The following is a 17919-nucleotide window of genomic DNA, read 5'->3' on the forward strand; positions in this document are numbered from 1 at the left end:
TCTCACTGTGCTACTGTCTCACTGTGCTACTGTATTGTTACTGCCTCACTGTGCTACTGTCTCGCTGTGCTACTGTCTCACTGTGCTACTGTCTCGCTGTGCTACTGTATTGCTACTGTCTCACTGTGCTACTGTATTGTTACTGTCTCACTGTGCTACTGTCTCGCTGTGCTAATGTATTGCTACTGTCTCACTGTGCTACTGTCTCGCTGTGCTACTGTATTGTTACTGTCTCACTGTGCTACTGTCTCGCTGTGCTACTGTATTGTTACTGTCTCACTGTCCTACTGTCTCACTGTGCTACTGTATTGGTACTGTCTCGCTGTGCTACTGTCTCGCTGTGCCACTGTCTCACTGTGCTACTGTCTCACTGTGTTACTGTCTCACTGTGCCACTGTCTCGCTGTGCTACTGTATTGTTACTGTCTCACTGTGCTACTGTCTCGCTGTGTTACTGTCTCACTGTGCCACTGTCTCGCTGTGCTACTGTATTGCTACTGTCTCACTGTGCTACTGTCTCACTGTGCTACTGTCTCACTGTGCTACTGTATTGTTACTGTCTCACTGTGCTACTGTCTCACTGTGCTACTGTCTCACTGTGCTACTGTATTGTTACTGTCTCACTGTGCTACTGTCTCACTGTGCTACTGTATTGTTACTGTCTCACAGTGCTACTGTCTCGCTGTGCTACTGTCTCACTGTGCTACTGTCTCGCTGTGCTACTGTATTGTTACTGTCTCACTGTGCTACTGTCTCGCTGTGCTACTGTATTGCTACTGTCTCACTGTGCTACTGTCTCACTGTGCTACTGTATTGTTACTGTCTCACTGTGCTACTGTCTCACTGTGCTACTGTCTCACTGTGCTACTGTATTGTTACTGTCTCACAGTGCTACTGTCTCACTGTGCTACTGTATTGTTACTGTCTCACTGTGCTACTGTCTCGCTCTGCTACTGTCTCACTGGTGCCATGGCACTAATAGTACTGTGCTGTGGAACAGCATCGCACTGTACTGCAATACCGTTCAACATTGTGGTACAGTACCGCACTAGCAAATCTTCGTTATGTGTGCCCATGTAATAATACACACACATTTGTAGTCCATAGCCCCGTTTTGCCTTGCCACGCCAATATTGATCGTTTTTAGACCCCCCCCTCCCCCTCCATCAATACGTTCGTCAATAATACGGGTTTTAAAAGGGAGAAATATAAAGTCGACGTTCCGGACGATCGCCCTCCTCCATTGCGCGCACACGCGCACACACACACGAACGTAGCATGAATTGAATCAAGTCGCAATTTGTTTCGGGCGCTAACAAAGTCTGCGGGGTGGGAGTGATCTTCTTTGGTTCTTTCGGTAAAGTCACGTAGAATGAGAATAAAAATAATAAAATAAAAATAAGACAATAAAATTCTCACGACGTTTCGGCCACAACACAAGCGGCCTTCCTCAGGTGAAAGGGGGGTGGGAGTGCTTCGCAGTCCCCCACATCGGCACAGTCGATAACAAATGCCGCACCCGAGGATTCACCGGCGCACGCGTTGAGTGATTGGCAAGAGAGCGCACCGCGTTCAGTGGAGGCACGCGTGCGCCCGCTTGTCCCGCCGTTTCGCAACAAGGGGCTCGCTTGGGGTGGATGGCTGGGTGGGGTGGAAGGGATTGGAGCGGTGTCCATCCCTCCACGCAAAGTGCGGCTCTTCCACAGTAGCAACGCTTCGGGCGATGGGGCCACAACGGTAACCTTTTCAGGTTTGGAGCTGCGGCACAACTGCTTAGAGTTGTGTCGGAAGTTGATGATGGGAGTGAGTTCTGCATCTCCACAAGTATTCATTAAGAAGCTCGCTCTATAAATGCATGTGCTGTAGTTTTCCCCCCCATGTAGGAATGGTAGCTATGCACAAGCACATTTACTGTACATACGCATTGTGTAATTTTAATTCACTAGAAATGAATTATTCTGCGTAATGTGTATCTGATTCGATTTTAAATGCAGTGAGGGGTTATGGAATTGTGGTTGGCTTCTGAATGTACCAGAGTATACAGCCTGCACACAAATAAATAGACATGCTTGAATTTCTAATGGATTTTATTGGAATTAAATTGTATTTATAAGTAAGCACTGGCTCATGAATGTACACAGACAAATGCAAGCATACTGTAGTTTTTTCTTAATCATTTCAAATGAAGTAGCATTTCATCTGAAACTGCAATGTTTTAAATATTTATTTTTCCCTAAGCAGACCAGAGAGACAAGAGGAATGTAATTTGTATCGTCTAAGATCGGTTCACCCAAGGAGGGAGTTGGATTGTAGCTGCACTGAGCCGTGAGCGATGACAATTGCGTGGGGAGGCCTTAATGCAGCAGTGGATAGACAATGGCTGATGATTTATGCTGATCATTTTCTGTGTATGTTATGATTGTCCTGCGATAAACCTGGCACCCATCATGGAACCGTGGAATTATCACCTCTGAATTTTGTCTGACAACAGATGAGCTCTGCCCAATAATGATTGATTTGGGGATATGGGAACTCCTTTTACTTGACTGCGATGTGGTAAGGTTACTTATTTACGGCACAGGATTCATTCACATTATTATAATAAAGTAAGAGTCCTGGGATAGAATCTTGAATACATCCGGAGTTCTGAATTAGAGCTGATTTCACAATGTGCAAAATGGCCACATCAAAATGTCACACAGTACATTGATCGAATGATGGATGGCTGCAACAGTTTAGGGAAATGAACCACTTACATATTGACTTAAAGCTTTCGTGACTGCAGGGATTCATGTTCTTGGTTCTTTCGGTAAAGTCACATAGAAGAGAAACAATAAAATAATAAAAATATAAAACAATACAATTCTCACGACGTTTCGACTGCAACTGTTTCCCTTCTACGTCACTTTACCGAACGAACCAAGAATATGAACCACTTACAGTTAACAGTCATTTGTGATGATGGAATCTATGACGTTTAATAATAACAGAAGCTTTTAGGTTATATATTTAATTATTGGGCCAAGACGCGGCAGATAAAGGTCTATTGAGACCGACACACGTCTACTGAGCATATGTCGTGCCTTTGGCATGGGGGTGATTGGAAAGATCAAGCCCCGAACCCATTGTAACTAACCCAGGGGTAAGCATGCTACACACAAGACTCGGGAGACAGTGATGCATTTTAATGGGGGAGTAACGATTGACCCCCCCCCCCTCGCCGCACCCAGCGATTTGAATTGCAGCGATTCAGGGTCGTCTATTCGATTCGAGAATTAATTGTTTTTTTATAACATTGTGGTGAATGTAATGGCCTCTACAGGATGCAGGTGTTACACAAACCCTTTATATAAACCATGATTGGGAAAAAACCATTGATTCCTATGCAATTCGATGCATGTATTATTCAGCTAAATAATCAATGTTGATTGATCGCTTGTCAACGCCCCGTATACAGTGTTTAAGATGTCCATAATGCTCTTATATCCTGCACTAGTTCTCGGTGGCTTTAAGGCCTCGGTGGCATGAAATCTTCATTCCACGCACACTGTGGTGAGATTCTTTTAACTGGTGGCCCATGGGCCACATCTGGCCTGCGATGATGTCTCTTGGATTGGTCCGACCAACATGGTCCTGCCGAGGAAAATGTCTCGCCGAGACGCAAAGAGAAATGGATGAGCGAGATGAAAGTGAGATCAACAGGGAGAGATGGAAGACGTGGATACACGAGGAGCACGTTTAGTGGTCACTGGCAGGATGGATCGGAAACATGGACAATGAGATTCATGCTGGAAAATGTGCATAGAAGCATGAAGAAGCAGATACTAAGAATTACCGAGATAGAGAAATGTGGTTTAGAAAACATATACAAGTTTGAGACATTGTTTACCACTTAAAAAAACACGAGTGACCTTGAGCAAAACACCATCGCCGGGAGAGATGATGGCCAGTCGTCGAGACCGGTGGCGGAATGCTAGCCAAATGAGAGAACACGTGCAACGAGAGTGCTGAAAGCTGCTCGTCTGCAGGGGCATCATTTTTTCACGAGAGATGTATCTATGTTGAACTTCTTTCGCACCGTACGTAGCCAACCGTGCTTATCGGAGGTGGGTCATGGCTTGGCGAGTCCTTCATGCGGCTTTGGATATATTATGGCCGATCATATACAGGTGTTATGATGTCAGAATGCCGTGTGATGCCGTAATGTGCACACCTCCGATTAGTACGGTTGGCTACGTACGGTGCAAAAGAAGTTCAACATGCGTACATGGCCCTATAATGTGAAGAGATCACGTGACACGTGATGTCACGGGACCCGCCAGGCCACGCTAAGTTTTATTGTCTGGCTCGCTGGAAATGTATACGAAGAACCCTGCCTCACGGGAACACCAAGGTGAAGGGTCAAAGTGAAGGGTCAAAATTTGCCCGCTTGCTCGCACTGGAAATTGGCTAGCGCTCATTTCCGCTTATCTTATTGTGGAAATTCCACATCATGATGACAGTGTCTGTTCTTACAGTTGCTACTTGTTGGCTTCACACCATGTGGAGATAACCTTTTTTTTCTATTAACCCCGGAAGGGGTGATAGGCTGAGTTGCCAACCCTGACTGCAACCTTCCAGTTCTTGATTTTTAACCGCATCACCACCTTGCTGGATTTATAACAACATGAGCAGCTAACCACGAGCAGCACCACGAGTATACATTGACATAAATGCAGTTTCAAGATTAACATAATAATCCCGCTGTTTTTTGCAAAGCATCTTCATCTACTCCGGTGCTGTGATGGTTTAACACCAACTTCGTGGTTTCTAAAGTCATATTATTCAGCCCCATACTTAAAACACCTTTGTGTCATATTGTTGTAAAAAAAAAAGCTGGTTATTTTTCAGTTAAAGATGCTGAAATAAATTGTTTAAAAATATTTTTTCCTGACATCATTTTCCCCCGAACGGCGGAGGCATTTTAGTAGCACAGTGCGACAACCGTTGTGCCACCGCTCTCAACAGACGAAGGCCCCCTGTGAAGCCTTAACAGACTGTTGGGGCAAGTGCTGTTGGCGAGCACCTGTGAAGGCCGGCACAGCGCAAGAGGGGGTGGGTGGCCATAACCACGCCCAGCCGCCTTTGTCTCCCCAGTGGCGGCATTTAAACACCGCACCGGGTACTCTATTGAGGCTGAGTCAACCTAGGGGAGGCCCAGGACCGGTTCAGATTACCGTCACCGGTGTTGGTGGCCGTGAGCGGGACTCGGGTTCGTAGCGCAGCGCTAACCGCTGCCCTGCGACAGCCGCGCAAGAAACTTTCCGGTGATGAAAAGTGGTGTGGCCGGGTTGCCGTTTGGGAAAGTTGCTGCGACGTTAAAGGGCACACTCCACTTCGAGCCTGATGGAATTGGCCGTACGGTAAATGTTGGCCCCTTTGGGTTCAATCCACTTCCTCGATTGCATATTTTATGCCGAGCAAGGAAAGATGTGCAGGGAATTGCACAGGATAGTCATTTGAAGGAACTGCGTTCTTACATTCGGGGCAATGTTTTTTGCAACGTTGGCGGCTGCTGGTGAATTTTGACGTGAAACACGGTGCGCCCTTCTCGCTTGAACGTTTGCGACACGCGTAGTGACCAGATTCACGTCGGTGAAATGTGTCGCCTTGCCGCTTCTTTTCTCTTTTTGGCGATAAAGACATCGGTGCACTTTTTTGCCGAGAATCTTATGAAGAGGCTATGAAGCTATAACTGTAGACTCGTAGGGAACAACAGATATCGATTTGTAATTTATTGCTGTGTGTAATCGATTTATGAAATTAATGCTACGAATATACGAGTAGCTATTGCAATAACCATAAAGGTATAATTAGTGCAACATCAAACCTTGAACATTACAATGAACATACCGAGGGGGAGATGGGTGGGGATTGATGTCGTCACAGCAGTCATAGATGTCGTCACTCATAGTCGTCACTCATCACTCATAGTCGTCACTCATTACTCATAGTCGTCACTCATTACTCATAGTCGTCACTCATTACTCATAGTCGTCACTCACTACTCATAGTCGTCACTCACTACTCATAGTCGTCACTCATAGTCGTCACTCATCACTCATAGTCGTCACTCATAGTCGTCACTCATCACTCATAGTCGTCACTCATAGTCGTCACTCATAGTCGTCACTCATCACTCATAGTCGTCACTCATCACTCATAGTCGTCACTCATAGTCGTCACTCATCACTCATAGTCGTCACTCATAGTCGTCACTCATTACTCGTCACTCATCACTCATAGTCGTCGCTCATCACTCATAGTCGTCACTCATTACTCATAGTCGTCACTCACTACTCATAGTCGTCACTCATCACTCATAGTCGTTACTCATTACTCATAGTCGTCACTCATCACTCATAGTCGTCACTCACTACTCATAGTCGTCACTCACTACTCATAGTCGTCACTCATCACTCATAGTCGTCACTCATAGTCGTCACTCATCACTCATAGTCGTCACTCATAGTCGTCACTCATAGTCGTCACTCATCACTCATAGTCGTCACTCATAGTCGTCACTCATCACTCATAGTCGTCACTCATAGTCGTCACTCATTACTCGTCACTCATCACTCATAGTCGTCGCTCATCACTCATAGTCGTCACTCATTACTCATAGTCGTCACTCATCACTCATAGTCGTCACTCATAGTCGTCACTCATCACTCATAGTCGTCACTCATAGTCGTCACTCATTACTCGTCACTCATCACTCATAGTCGTCGCTCATCACTCATAGTCGTCACTCATTACTCATAGTCGTCACTCACTACTCATAGTCGTCACTCATCACTCATAGTCGTCACTCATTACTCATAGTCGTCACTCATCACTCATAGTCGTCACTCACTACTCATAGTCGTCACTCACTACTCATAGTCGTCACTCATCACTCATAGTCGTCACTCATAGTCGTCACTCATCACTCATAGTCGTCACTCATAGTCGTCACTCATAGTCGTCACTCATCACTCATAGTCGTCACTCATAGTCGTCACTCATCACTCATAGTCGTCACTCATCACTCATAGTCGTCACTCATAGTCGTCACTCATCACTCATAGTCGTCACTCATAGTCGTCACTCATAGTCGTCACTCATAGTCGTCACTCATCACTCATAGTCGTCACTCATAGTCATCACTCATAGTCGTCACTCATTACTCATAGTCGTCACTCATCACTCATAGTCGTCACTCACTACTCATAGTCGTCACTCACTACTCATAGTCGTCACTCATCACTCATAGTCGTCACTCATAGTCGTCACTCATCACTCATAGTCGTCACTCATAGTCGTCACTCATAGTCGTCACTCATCACTCATAGTCGTCACTCATAGTCGTCACTCATAGTCGTCACTCATCACTCATAGTCGTCACTCATCACTCATAGTCGTCACTCATTACTCATAGTCGTCACTCATTACTCATAGTCGTCACTCATTACTCATAGTCGTCACTCACTACTCATAGTCGTCACTCACTACTCATAGTCGTCACTCATCACTCATAGTCGTCACTCATAGTCGTCACTCATCACTCATAGTCGTCACTCATAGTCGTCACTCATAGTCGTCACTCATCACTCATAGTCATCACTCATCACTCATAGTCGTCACTCATAGTCGTCACTCATCACTCATAGTCGTCACTCATAGTCGTCACTCATTACTCGTCACTCATCACTCATAGTCGTCGCTCATCACTCATAGTCGTCACTCATTACTCATAGTCGTCACTCACTACTCATAGTCGTCACTCATCACTCATAGTCGTTACTCATTACTCATAGTCGTCACTCATCACTCATAGTCGTCACTCACTACTCATAGTCGTCACTCACTACTCATAGTCGTCACTCATCACTCATAGTCGTCACTCATAGTCGTCACTCATCACTCATAGTCGTCACTCATAGTCGTCACTCATAGTCGTCACTCATCACTCATAGTCGTCACTCATAGTCGTCACTCATCACTCATAGTCGTCACTCATAGTCGTCACTCATTACTCGTCACTCATCACTCATAGTCGTCGCTCATCACTCATAGTCGTCACTCATTACTCATAGTCGTCACTCATCACTCATAGTCGTCACTCATAGTCGTCACTCATCACTCATAGTCGTCACTCATAGTCGTCACTCATTACTCGTCACTCATCACTCATAGTCGTCGCTCATCACTCATAGTCGTCACTCATTACTCATAGTCGTCACTCACTACTCATAGTCGTCACTCATCACTCATAGTCGTCACTCATTACTCATAGTCGTCACTCATCACTCATAGTCGTCACTCACTACTCATAGTCGTCACTCACTACTCATAGTCGTCACTCATCACTCATAGTCGTCACTCATAGTCGTCACTCATCACTCATAGTCGTCACTCATAGTCGTCACTCATAGTCGTCACTCATCACTCATAGTCGTCACTCATAGTCGTCACTCATCACTCATAGTCGTCACTCATCACTCATAGTCGTCACTCATAGTCGTCACTCATCACTCATAGTCGTCACTCATAGTCGTCACTCATAGTCGTCACTCATAGTCGTCACTCATCACTCATAGTCGTCACTCATAGTCATCACTCATAGTCGTCACTCATTACTCATAGTCGTCACTCATCACTCATAGTCGTCACTCACTACTCATAGTCGTCACTCACTACTCATAGTCGTCACTCATCACTCATAGTCGTCACTCATAGTCGTCACTCATCACTCATAGTCGTCACTCATAGTCGTCACTCATAGTCGTCACTCATCACTCATAGTCGTCACTCATAGTCGTCACTCATCACTCATAGTCGTCACTCATCACTCATAGTCGTCACTCATAGTCGTCACTCATCACTCATAGTCGTCACTCATAGTCGTCACTCATAGTCGTCACTCATAGTCGTCGCTCATCACTCATAGTCGTCGCTCAGTCGTCACTCATTACTCATCGTCGTCACTCATAGTCGTCACTCATCACTCATAGTCGTCACTCATAGTCGTCACTCATCACTCATAGTCGTCACTCATAGTCGTCACTCATAGTCGTCACTCATCACTCATAGTCGTCACTCATAGTCATCACTCATAGTCGTCACTCATAGTCGTCACTCATCACTCATAGTCGTCACTCATAGTCGTCACTCATTACTCGTCACTCATCACTCATAGTCGTCGCTCATCACTCATAGTCGTCGCTCAGTCGTCACTCATTACTCATCGTCGTCACTCATAGTCGTCACTCATCACTCATAGTCGTCACTCATAGTCGTCACTCATCACTCATAGTCGTCACTCATAGTCGTCACTCATAGTCGTCACTCATAGTCATCACTCATAGTCGTCACTCATAGTCGTCACTCATTACTCGTCACTCATTACTCGTCACTCATCACTCATAGTCGTCGCTCATCACTCATAGTCGTCGCTCAGTCGTCACTCATTACTCATCGTCGTCACTCATAGTCGTCACTCATCACTCATAGTCGTCACTCATCACTCATCGTCACTCATAGTCGTCACTCATCACTCAGTCGTCACTCATAGTCGTCACTCATCACTCATAGTCGTCACTCATAGTCGTCACTCATAGTCGTCACTCATAGTCATCACTCATTACTCATAGTCATCACTCATAGTCGTCACTCATGACTCATTGTCATCACTCAGTCGTCACTCATTACTCAGTCGTCACTCATTACTCATAGTCGTCACTCTTACTCATAGTCATCACTCATAGTCGTCACTCATTGCTCATAGTCGTCACTCATTACTCAGTCGTCACTCATAGTCGTCACTCATTACTCAGTCGTCACTCATAGTCGTCACTCATAGTCGTCACTCATAGTCGTCACTCATAGTCGTCACTCATAGTCGTCACTCATTACTCAGTCGTCACTCATAGTCGTCACTCATAGTCGTCACTCATAGTGGTCACTCATCACTCAGTCATCACTCATAGTCGTCACTCATTACTCATAGTCGTCACTCATCACTCATAGTCGTCACTCATAGTCGTCACTCATCACTCATAGTCGTCACTCATAGTCGTCACTCATTACTCGTCACTCATCACTCATAGTCGTCGCTCATCACTCATAGTCGTCACTCATTACTCATAGTCGTCACTCACTACTCATAGTCGTCACTCATCACTCATAGTCGTCACTCATTACTCATAGTCGTCACTCATCACTCATAGTCGTCACTCACTACTCATAGTCGTCACTCACTACTCATAGTCGTCACTCATCACTCATAGTCGTCACTCATAGTCGTCACTCATCACTCATAGTCGTCACTCATAGTCGTCACTCATAGTCGTCACTCATCACTCATAGTCGTCACTCATAGTCGTCACTCATCACTCATAGTCGTCACTCATCACTCATAGTCGTCACTCATAGTCGTCACTCATCACTCATAGTCGTCACTCATAGTCGTCACTCATAGTCGTCACTCATAGTCGTCACTCATCACTCATAGTCGTCACTCATAGTCATCACTCATAGTCGTCACTCATTACTCATAGTCGTCACTCATCACTCATAGTCGTCACTCACTACTCATAGTCGTCACTCACTACTCATAGTCGTCACTCATCACTCATAGTCGTCACTCATAGTCGTCACTCATCACTCATAGTCGTCACTCATAGTCGTCACTCATAGTCGTCACTCATCACTCATAGTCGTCACTCATAGTCGTCACTCATCACTCATAGTCGTCACTCATCACTCATAGTCGTCACTCATAGTCGTCACTCATCACTCATAGTCGTCACTCATAGTCGTCACTCATAGTCGTCACTCATAGTCGTCGCTCATCACTCATAGTCGTCGCTCAGTCGTCACTCATTACTCATCGTCGTCACTCATAGTCGTCACTCATCACTCATAGTCGTCACTCATAGTCGTCACTCATCACTCATAGTCGTCACTCATAGTCGTCACTCATAGTCGTCACTCATCACTCATAGTCGTCACTCATAGTCATCACTCATAGTCGTCACTCATAGTCGTCACTCATCACTCATAGTCGTCACTCATAGTCGTCACTCATTACTCGTCACTCATTACTCGTCACTCATCACTCATAGTCGTCGCTCATCACTCATAGTCGTCGCTCAGTCGTCACTCATTACTCATCGTCGTCACTCATAGTCGTCACTCATCACTCATAGTCGTCACTCATAGTCGTCACTCATCACTCATAGTCGTCACTCATAGTCGTCACTCATAGTCGTCACTCATAGTCATCACTCATAGTCGTCACTCATAGTCGTCACTCATTACTCGTCACTCATTACTCGTCACTCATCACTCATAGTCGTCGCTCATCACTCATAGTCGTCGCTCAGTCGTCACTCATTACTCATCGTCGTCACTCATAGTCGTCACTCATCACTCATAGTCGTCACTCATCACTCATCGTCACTCATAGTCGTCACTCATCACTCAGTCGTCACTCATAGTCGTCACTCATCACTCATAGTCGTCACTCATAGTCGTCACTCATAGTCGTCACTCATAGTCATCACTCATTACTCATAGTCATCACTCATAGTCGTCACTCATGACTCATTGTCATCACTCAGTCGTCACTCATTACTCAGTCGTCACTCATTACTCATAGTCGTCACTCTTACTCATAGTCATCACTCATAGTCGTCACTCATTGCTCATAGTCGTCACTCATTACTCAGTCGTCACTCATAGTCGTCACTCATTACTCAGTCGTCACTCATAGTCGTCACTCATAGTCGTCACTCATAGTCGTCACTCATAGTCGTCACTCATAGTCGTCACTCATTACTCAGTCGTCACTCATAGTCGTCACTCATAGTCGTCACTCATAGTGGTCACTCATCACTCAGTCGTCACTCATCGGCATTTTGGAGGCCGTATGCCTGGAGTCGGAAATTTAAGAATGGCTGATGGTTAATGATTTATGAAAAATGTCTCATCGCTTTAGCACGAAATTTTAAATGCAGGTCTTGTTCCTTGTATGGCTGCGGCAGGAGTCACGATTTGATTTTTAGGTTATCGATCCATTCAACAGCTTCAGGTGAGGCAGAGTAAGTTGTTGCGATGCCACCGGAAATGTATCTATCTCGGGGCAGGAGTTCAGTGCTTGGGGCGATTGTCTGACCTGGACGGTGGCCACAGTCACAATCTGGGCTGCTCCTCACGCTGCACTTGTGGAGCAAGTGGCAACATCTTGCCTGGCCCCTGTCCTCAAGTGGTCGAGAGTTGTCCAAGTTTTCCATGGAAGCTTGAACTCTAGGACTTCACTGCTCGGGTCAGTTATCAGGTTGCTATTGGTGATGTTCGCAGTCAACCGGGAATCGCCCCTTCGAGCTTGGAGCTTATGCCAGTAGGGGACTGCGGGATTTCAGACGTGTGCGTGGTGTGGTGAGGGGGTTCCTTTTTGTCAGTGGGAGTGCTTCATTGGCTGACAGCCCGTGATGTTCTTTTAGGAGAATGTTTTGCCTGCGGACGTCTGGAGGTTTCCATGTGGGCTAGTGCAGGAAGCCACTCAAGCTGCATTGGTCTCGGTGTTCAAGAGATGACCATCACTGTCCCAACCGCTGCTCCATTGGCAGGGGGCAGTGGGTTTTGTGTTGGCTCCGTTTGAAATGTATGAACCCGGTTCCTTTAAGCCAGCCCTGCTTCATCGGCGCAATACGGGCAGATGGGCATATTTAATTATGCATGGTTGTGAATATTACGTTGCCAGGGATTCGCTTTAACTACTGTGCGAGGGAATGAAGTAGCTCGCAGCTAGTTCTTTCATGGATATAATTGGTGACGTGAATTCATTTAGCAAAAAAAAAACTAAAATTGTCTGCTTGCCCTTGTCAGGGCAAACTATTTCACCTCGTGGAACATTGCAATAAATTATGGAAAGACGGGCGAGTGAACCACTGCATTTCTCTCGGCAGGTACCTCATCGACAGCCGATGGTTCAAACTATGGAAGAAGTTTGTGAGGTTCGACAGCTGGGACATGCACCAGATGGGGCAACAGAGCCTGCCTGGACCCGTAGACAACTCTGGCCTATTTAAAGGTTAGTGTTTCCACGTGTACATGCGTGTTCCTCTTGAATGTGTAGTCAATACTTACACTTTGCCATACCAATTAGGCCAGGGGAACAATTAAAACAGTTTCACCTTTCTTGCAGTGAGTTAATGGGGCCGAGTGTTCATGCCCTGCGTGGTCACTCGTGAGTACCGGCTGTTGACTTACAAGGGGGGGTAGTACTTCGTCACTGTATTTCACATCGACTTTATTGGCCACACCTTTTAACTCTGGGGTCACCTTGGCTGGCTGTATTGCTGAGCGGTGAGCTGTGTAATACGCCGCTTACTCGGCAAATAATTCACACACATTTCGATCGACATACCTCAACTTGCGTCGGTAACCGAAACGTTCGCAATCTCAAAAGTGTTATCGCTATGCTGACAATTTTACCTTTATACCAACGAGTTTTGTTTAATTGTAAGACTCCAGTTTGTCATGATACCATGTACAGTTCATTCTGGTGTCATGGTCATTTCCGCACATGTTTGAAGAACGCTTTTTGTTAATTTCATGGAAGTTGCCTTACCGTGTCATTTGTTGATTCGTGTACAGCCAGAGACATTGATCACATCTTCTCAGTCGCTGCATTTTACACACATTACAAAATAGCTACCGCATGGCATAATTTGAGAGCGTCGTAGCGATCAGCATCGCTTATAGATCGACTTATGTTTAAAGTAACAGCCCTACTAAAAGCTCTAATCAAGCCGTTTTGTCCCTCTTGCATTTCACTCGATGCATTGCTCTGTCACCCTTGCACGGTGCCCTGCAGCATGTAGCCTTGTCGAGCAAGAAGTGTTCATTGGGGGGCTGTGGTGGCGAGATGTTAACTACCTCGCCTGGTATTCAGGAGGTCGTGGGTTCCATCCCGACCCTGACGCCTGTATATTTTGAGTTTGCGTGTTCTCCCCGTGGCCGTGTTGATCTTTCTCCGGGTCCTCTGTTTTTTGCCTCCACATTTAGAATCGACGTGCTTTCGGAGAATATTTGGCTGCATACATTTCCACACGGGAACCCACTTTGTTGAGCTATCATTTGTGGGCAGGTCACTTCTGAAAAAGAGCTATATTGCTCAGGGGGCCTTACCTGGTAAAAACAAAAAATAGTTTGAATAGTTACATTTGGAAGCTAAACTGAGCAGCATCCAGCACAATTTTAATTTTCACTTTCAACATTTGAGCAGTAAACACCCTTCTACTCCCCGGCACATTTAGCCAATCGATGTCAGCGCCCACGGTGTTTACGTTGCGTTGCTCGTTACGGTGAAAGCCGTGGAGCCGATGCAGCCGCTTAGGACCTTGAATAACCGCGGCTGTGCCGTGTGCACGGGAGGCTGGAGTGTGACACGGGTGAGCGTGTGTATGTGCTGTCCCCCGTCGTGACGAAGAGACCGAGGAGCAGACCCTGAAAGAAAACCTCATTGACGAGCTGGACTATGTGCTGGTGCCCACCGAGGCATGGAACAAGCTGGTCAGTTGGTATGGCTGCATGGAGGGACAAAAACCCATTGCACGCAAGGTGAGGTGCCGTCCCTTCTTCATTTTTGTAGTGGGCATGGGACCGTATGCAAAAGCCACTTGTGTCTTTACGTGTGTAAAGAGTCTTCCCCGTGCCATTCCAGTCATGGGGCTTGCTTCGGCCATATCTTACCACGCTGGTCAGTGTGGGTCAGTGGCCGAAAAGTCCAGGACTGGTTGTGATATCGTGACGTGTGCTGACCGCTACACTACCACTCTGTCCTGTGCAATTTAATTATCTGCATATATATGGAAGGCCAGGTTGTGAATATGTGTGTCTGTTCAAAATGTTTAGCATACTCCCCGACATGCAACAAACTGGATATTTGCCATGTGGGTCGTTTCCAGACTGTACACAATGCAAAAAGTATAAAAATATACTTTTTTTTGGGAGGGGGGGTGCAATAATGGATATATTTTATTCATAATAAAGGTTTTTGGGTTAGATCGCGTTATTTATAAATGTGTCGTAACCCTCCACCACCCGACACGGCCAATCAGCAAAAAAGTGTCACGTTGACAAAAGACAAATAGTTCACTACTTTAGCCCACCGGTGTGTTGAAGAGTGAATCCACAACATTTACAGTTTGAGTACGACGTTTCGCTGGTAATTACATCCAGCATCATCGGGCAATTCACCAGAATCATCGGGTAATTCGCCAGAATGGCGAATGTTGTGGATTCACTCTTCAACACACCGGTGGGCTAAAGTAGTGAACTATTTGTCTTTTGTCAACGTGACACTTTTTTGCTGATTGGCCGTGTCGGGTGGTGGAGGGTTACGACACATTTATAAATAACGCGATCTAACCCAAAAACCTATATTATGAATAATTTTGGTCGCGAAAGCCTACGTGTTAAAATGCATATATTTTGCACGGCAAGTAAGTGGTGACGTCACATCTGTGATGTCACCCGCATGCGGAAGCGTCACGCAGTGTGCCTGCTGACGTCACGCATCCCCCTCCCCCAAACCCTCCACGTAGGCGGTGTATTAATCCAACACAAGAATCCAAGTCCCGGGCGAAGCCGGGTAGTAAAGCCCGTCTTATATATAAATGACATTTTTTGTCTGTCTGTCTGACTGTGCGCGTGTTCGCACACTTGCGAAGGATTTGCCTCTCGAACGGTGGGGTTTACGTAAAAAAAAAATAGCCAGGTACCACGCCGAAAGCCCCGTGGTGAGCAAGCGCTATTCCTTTTTCCCATCCGTCAACTTTTAAGTTGTATAATGAGCGATTTAGTGTCATTTTTATTTATTACTCGCGCTCGACCATACCAACTCACACGCCTTCGGTGGGGGGGACAGCCCCTACCAGGTCACATGCGTTCAGTGGGGGTGAGGGGGACATTTTCTATTGTGTAAAAAAATGCAATAAAAATACACAAAACGCTGAGGTACATTCACAGTGTGATGTCCCCCTCCCCCCACCCCGATGCGTGCAGTTAATACTATACAGTTGGTAGATGCTATTACTGCAGAGCAGGGAATCGTGGCTGGGGGGGGGGGGGGTAGCAGCCCAGCCTGCCAAGGTGCCACCTCGGCCGGCTGGGCAATCTAGGTGAGGCCAGGGGCTCTGCATGGGACTAGGCCTCACCACGGCGATGTTAAGTACTAATTTCTTGCTTCTTTCACTAAACTCACGTTGATAGAAACCTATTATTTAAATTATCACCTTGCAGATATTACATTAATAATGTTTGTGTGCAGACAACTAATATTTATATTTATTGCTTCTTTCGCTAAACTCACGTACATAAAAAAAACCTATTTTAATATTCACCTTGGAAATATTCAAATATTTTTGTTTGTGTGCTGACAACTGATATTTCAAAATTTACTTGGTCAATATTATATTTATTATTGTGTCTAAGTCCTTGTGTGAGTCCATGTGCGTGTCTGCGACGATGTTAGTGTGTGTGTACGTCCGTGTGTATCAGAGAGTGGAGAGTTTCCCATACCTGGCCAGTGTGCTCATGACCAGCTCCGGTTTAACAGCAGAGGTCTCACTCCGAATCAGCCGAGCGGCAATATCTTTTCATCGGTTGCGTAACGCTGTGTGGAAGCTACCTGGTCTTTCGCTCCGCACGAAGCTTCAGGTCTTCTCGGCCACGGTCATTCCCTCCCTTCTCTACGCTTGCAAAACGTGGACCCCCCTAATGGCACATCTTCGCCGGTTAGAAACATTTAGGCTGACCTGCCTACGATCCATCCTGGGTTTAACTAGGCTGGATTGTGTGAGGAGCTCACAAATCCTCGAAAGATTTGAACAAAGTCCCATCGGTGAGCTCCTACGGCAGGCAAGGCTGCATTGGCTGGGTCATGTAGCCCGCATACCTAGCCCCCACATGTCTAAACAGCTTTTGTTTGGCCAGATCGAGGGGGCTAAACGGGCGTGGCACGGGCTAGAGAAGAGATGGAGTGATGTGGTACAGGTGCATCAGCCAGTCATCTCAGTCAGTCGACCCGTGGCACCTGGGTCTGCCCCGTGACCTCCTGCCAGCGGGCGTTTGACACTTCACGTGGCCTCAAGGTACACATAGCCTGCCACAAGCGTCGTGGTGACGTCACTGCCACTTAGTGGCGAATGGCGGTTGTTGTTGTGTGTGTCTAAGTCGGTGTGTGTGTGTCTTTTTCGCCTGGCCAACGCCGGGTACTTCCCGCTAGTAATAATTATAAATTATACCTGAGTAAGAAGATACTAAACACCAAGATACTTTAATCATAATCCCAGCATGGTTAACTCAGCCCATCATCCCATCATTGTTCATAAAACGAATGCTACGTGTTAAACACAGCTTGGGAGGAATTCCACTGCGGTTCCTCTTTTGAGAAACTAATTCCTGCCGTAGGAATGAGTAGTTTGCAACAGTGAAAATGGAAGAAAGTGTCTTCCTGCATCAACGAAAGTGGCTTATCATGTGGACATTTATTGCAGACAAATACTCTAAACGCATGTTTGAAAATGTGGACGGAAAAACCGGAGGATCCAGAGAAAAATCCACGTGACCATGGGGAGAGAGATGCAAACTCCAAATATACAACAGGCGTCAGTGTTGGGATCGAAACCACGACCTCCTGTATACCAGGCGAGGTAGTTAACATCTCAGCTCTGCGGCACCCCTATTAACCCCAACAGGACGATGAGCTAAGTTGACCCCCTTCCCCAACCAGGATTCATGTAAATTTTGTAATGAAAAAAAATTGCAGCAAGTGTACATTGCATTGACGAGAGCGTTTAACGTCAAACAAAGTTTGCAAATAATGTAC

The 17919-nt window shown here is 46.1% G+C and overlaps 1 protein-coding gene across 3 annotated transcripts in view; it reads left to right on the top strand.

Moving 5' to 3' along the window:
- The window catches only part of LOC116947613 (ubiquitin carboxyl-terminal hydrolase 15-like), an 84815-nt gene that overhangs the window by 4276 nt on the left and 62620 nt on the right, over positions 1–17919 (top strand). For 2 of the 3 annotated variants that reach the window (XM_032963558.2, XM_032963559.2), the window contains exons 2-3: positions 12992–13116; positions 14518–14648. The exons of the other annotated variant lie outside the window; for it this stretch is intronic. In XM_032963558.2, coding sequence (XP_032819449.2) covers positions 12992–13116; positions 14518–14648 — 256 coding nt within the window. The remainder of the gene's footprint in view (positions 1–12991; positions 13117–14517; positions 14649–17919) is intronic. 3 annotated transcript variants of the gene reach the window in all.

This window comes from Petromyzon marinus, chromosome 30, assembly GCF_048934315.1.
Source record: "Petromyzon marinus isolate PM22_M1 ecotype Great Lakes invasive population chromosome 30, UKy_Petmar_22M1.pri1.0, whole genome shotgun sequence".
Taxonomy (NCBI): Eukaryota; Metazoa; Chordata; class Hyperoartia; order Petromyzontiformes; family Petromyzontidae; genus Petromyzon; species Petromyzon marinus.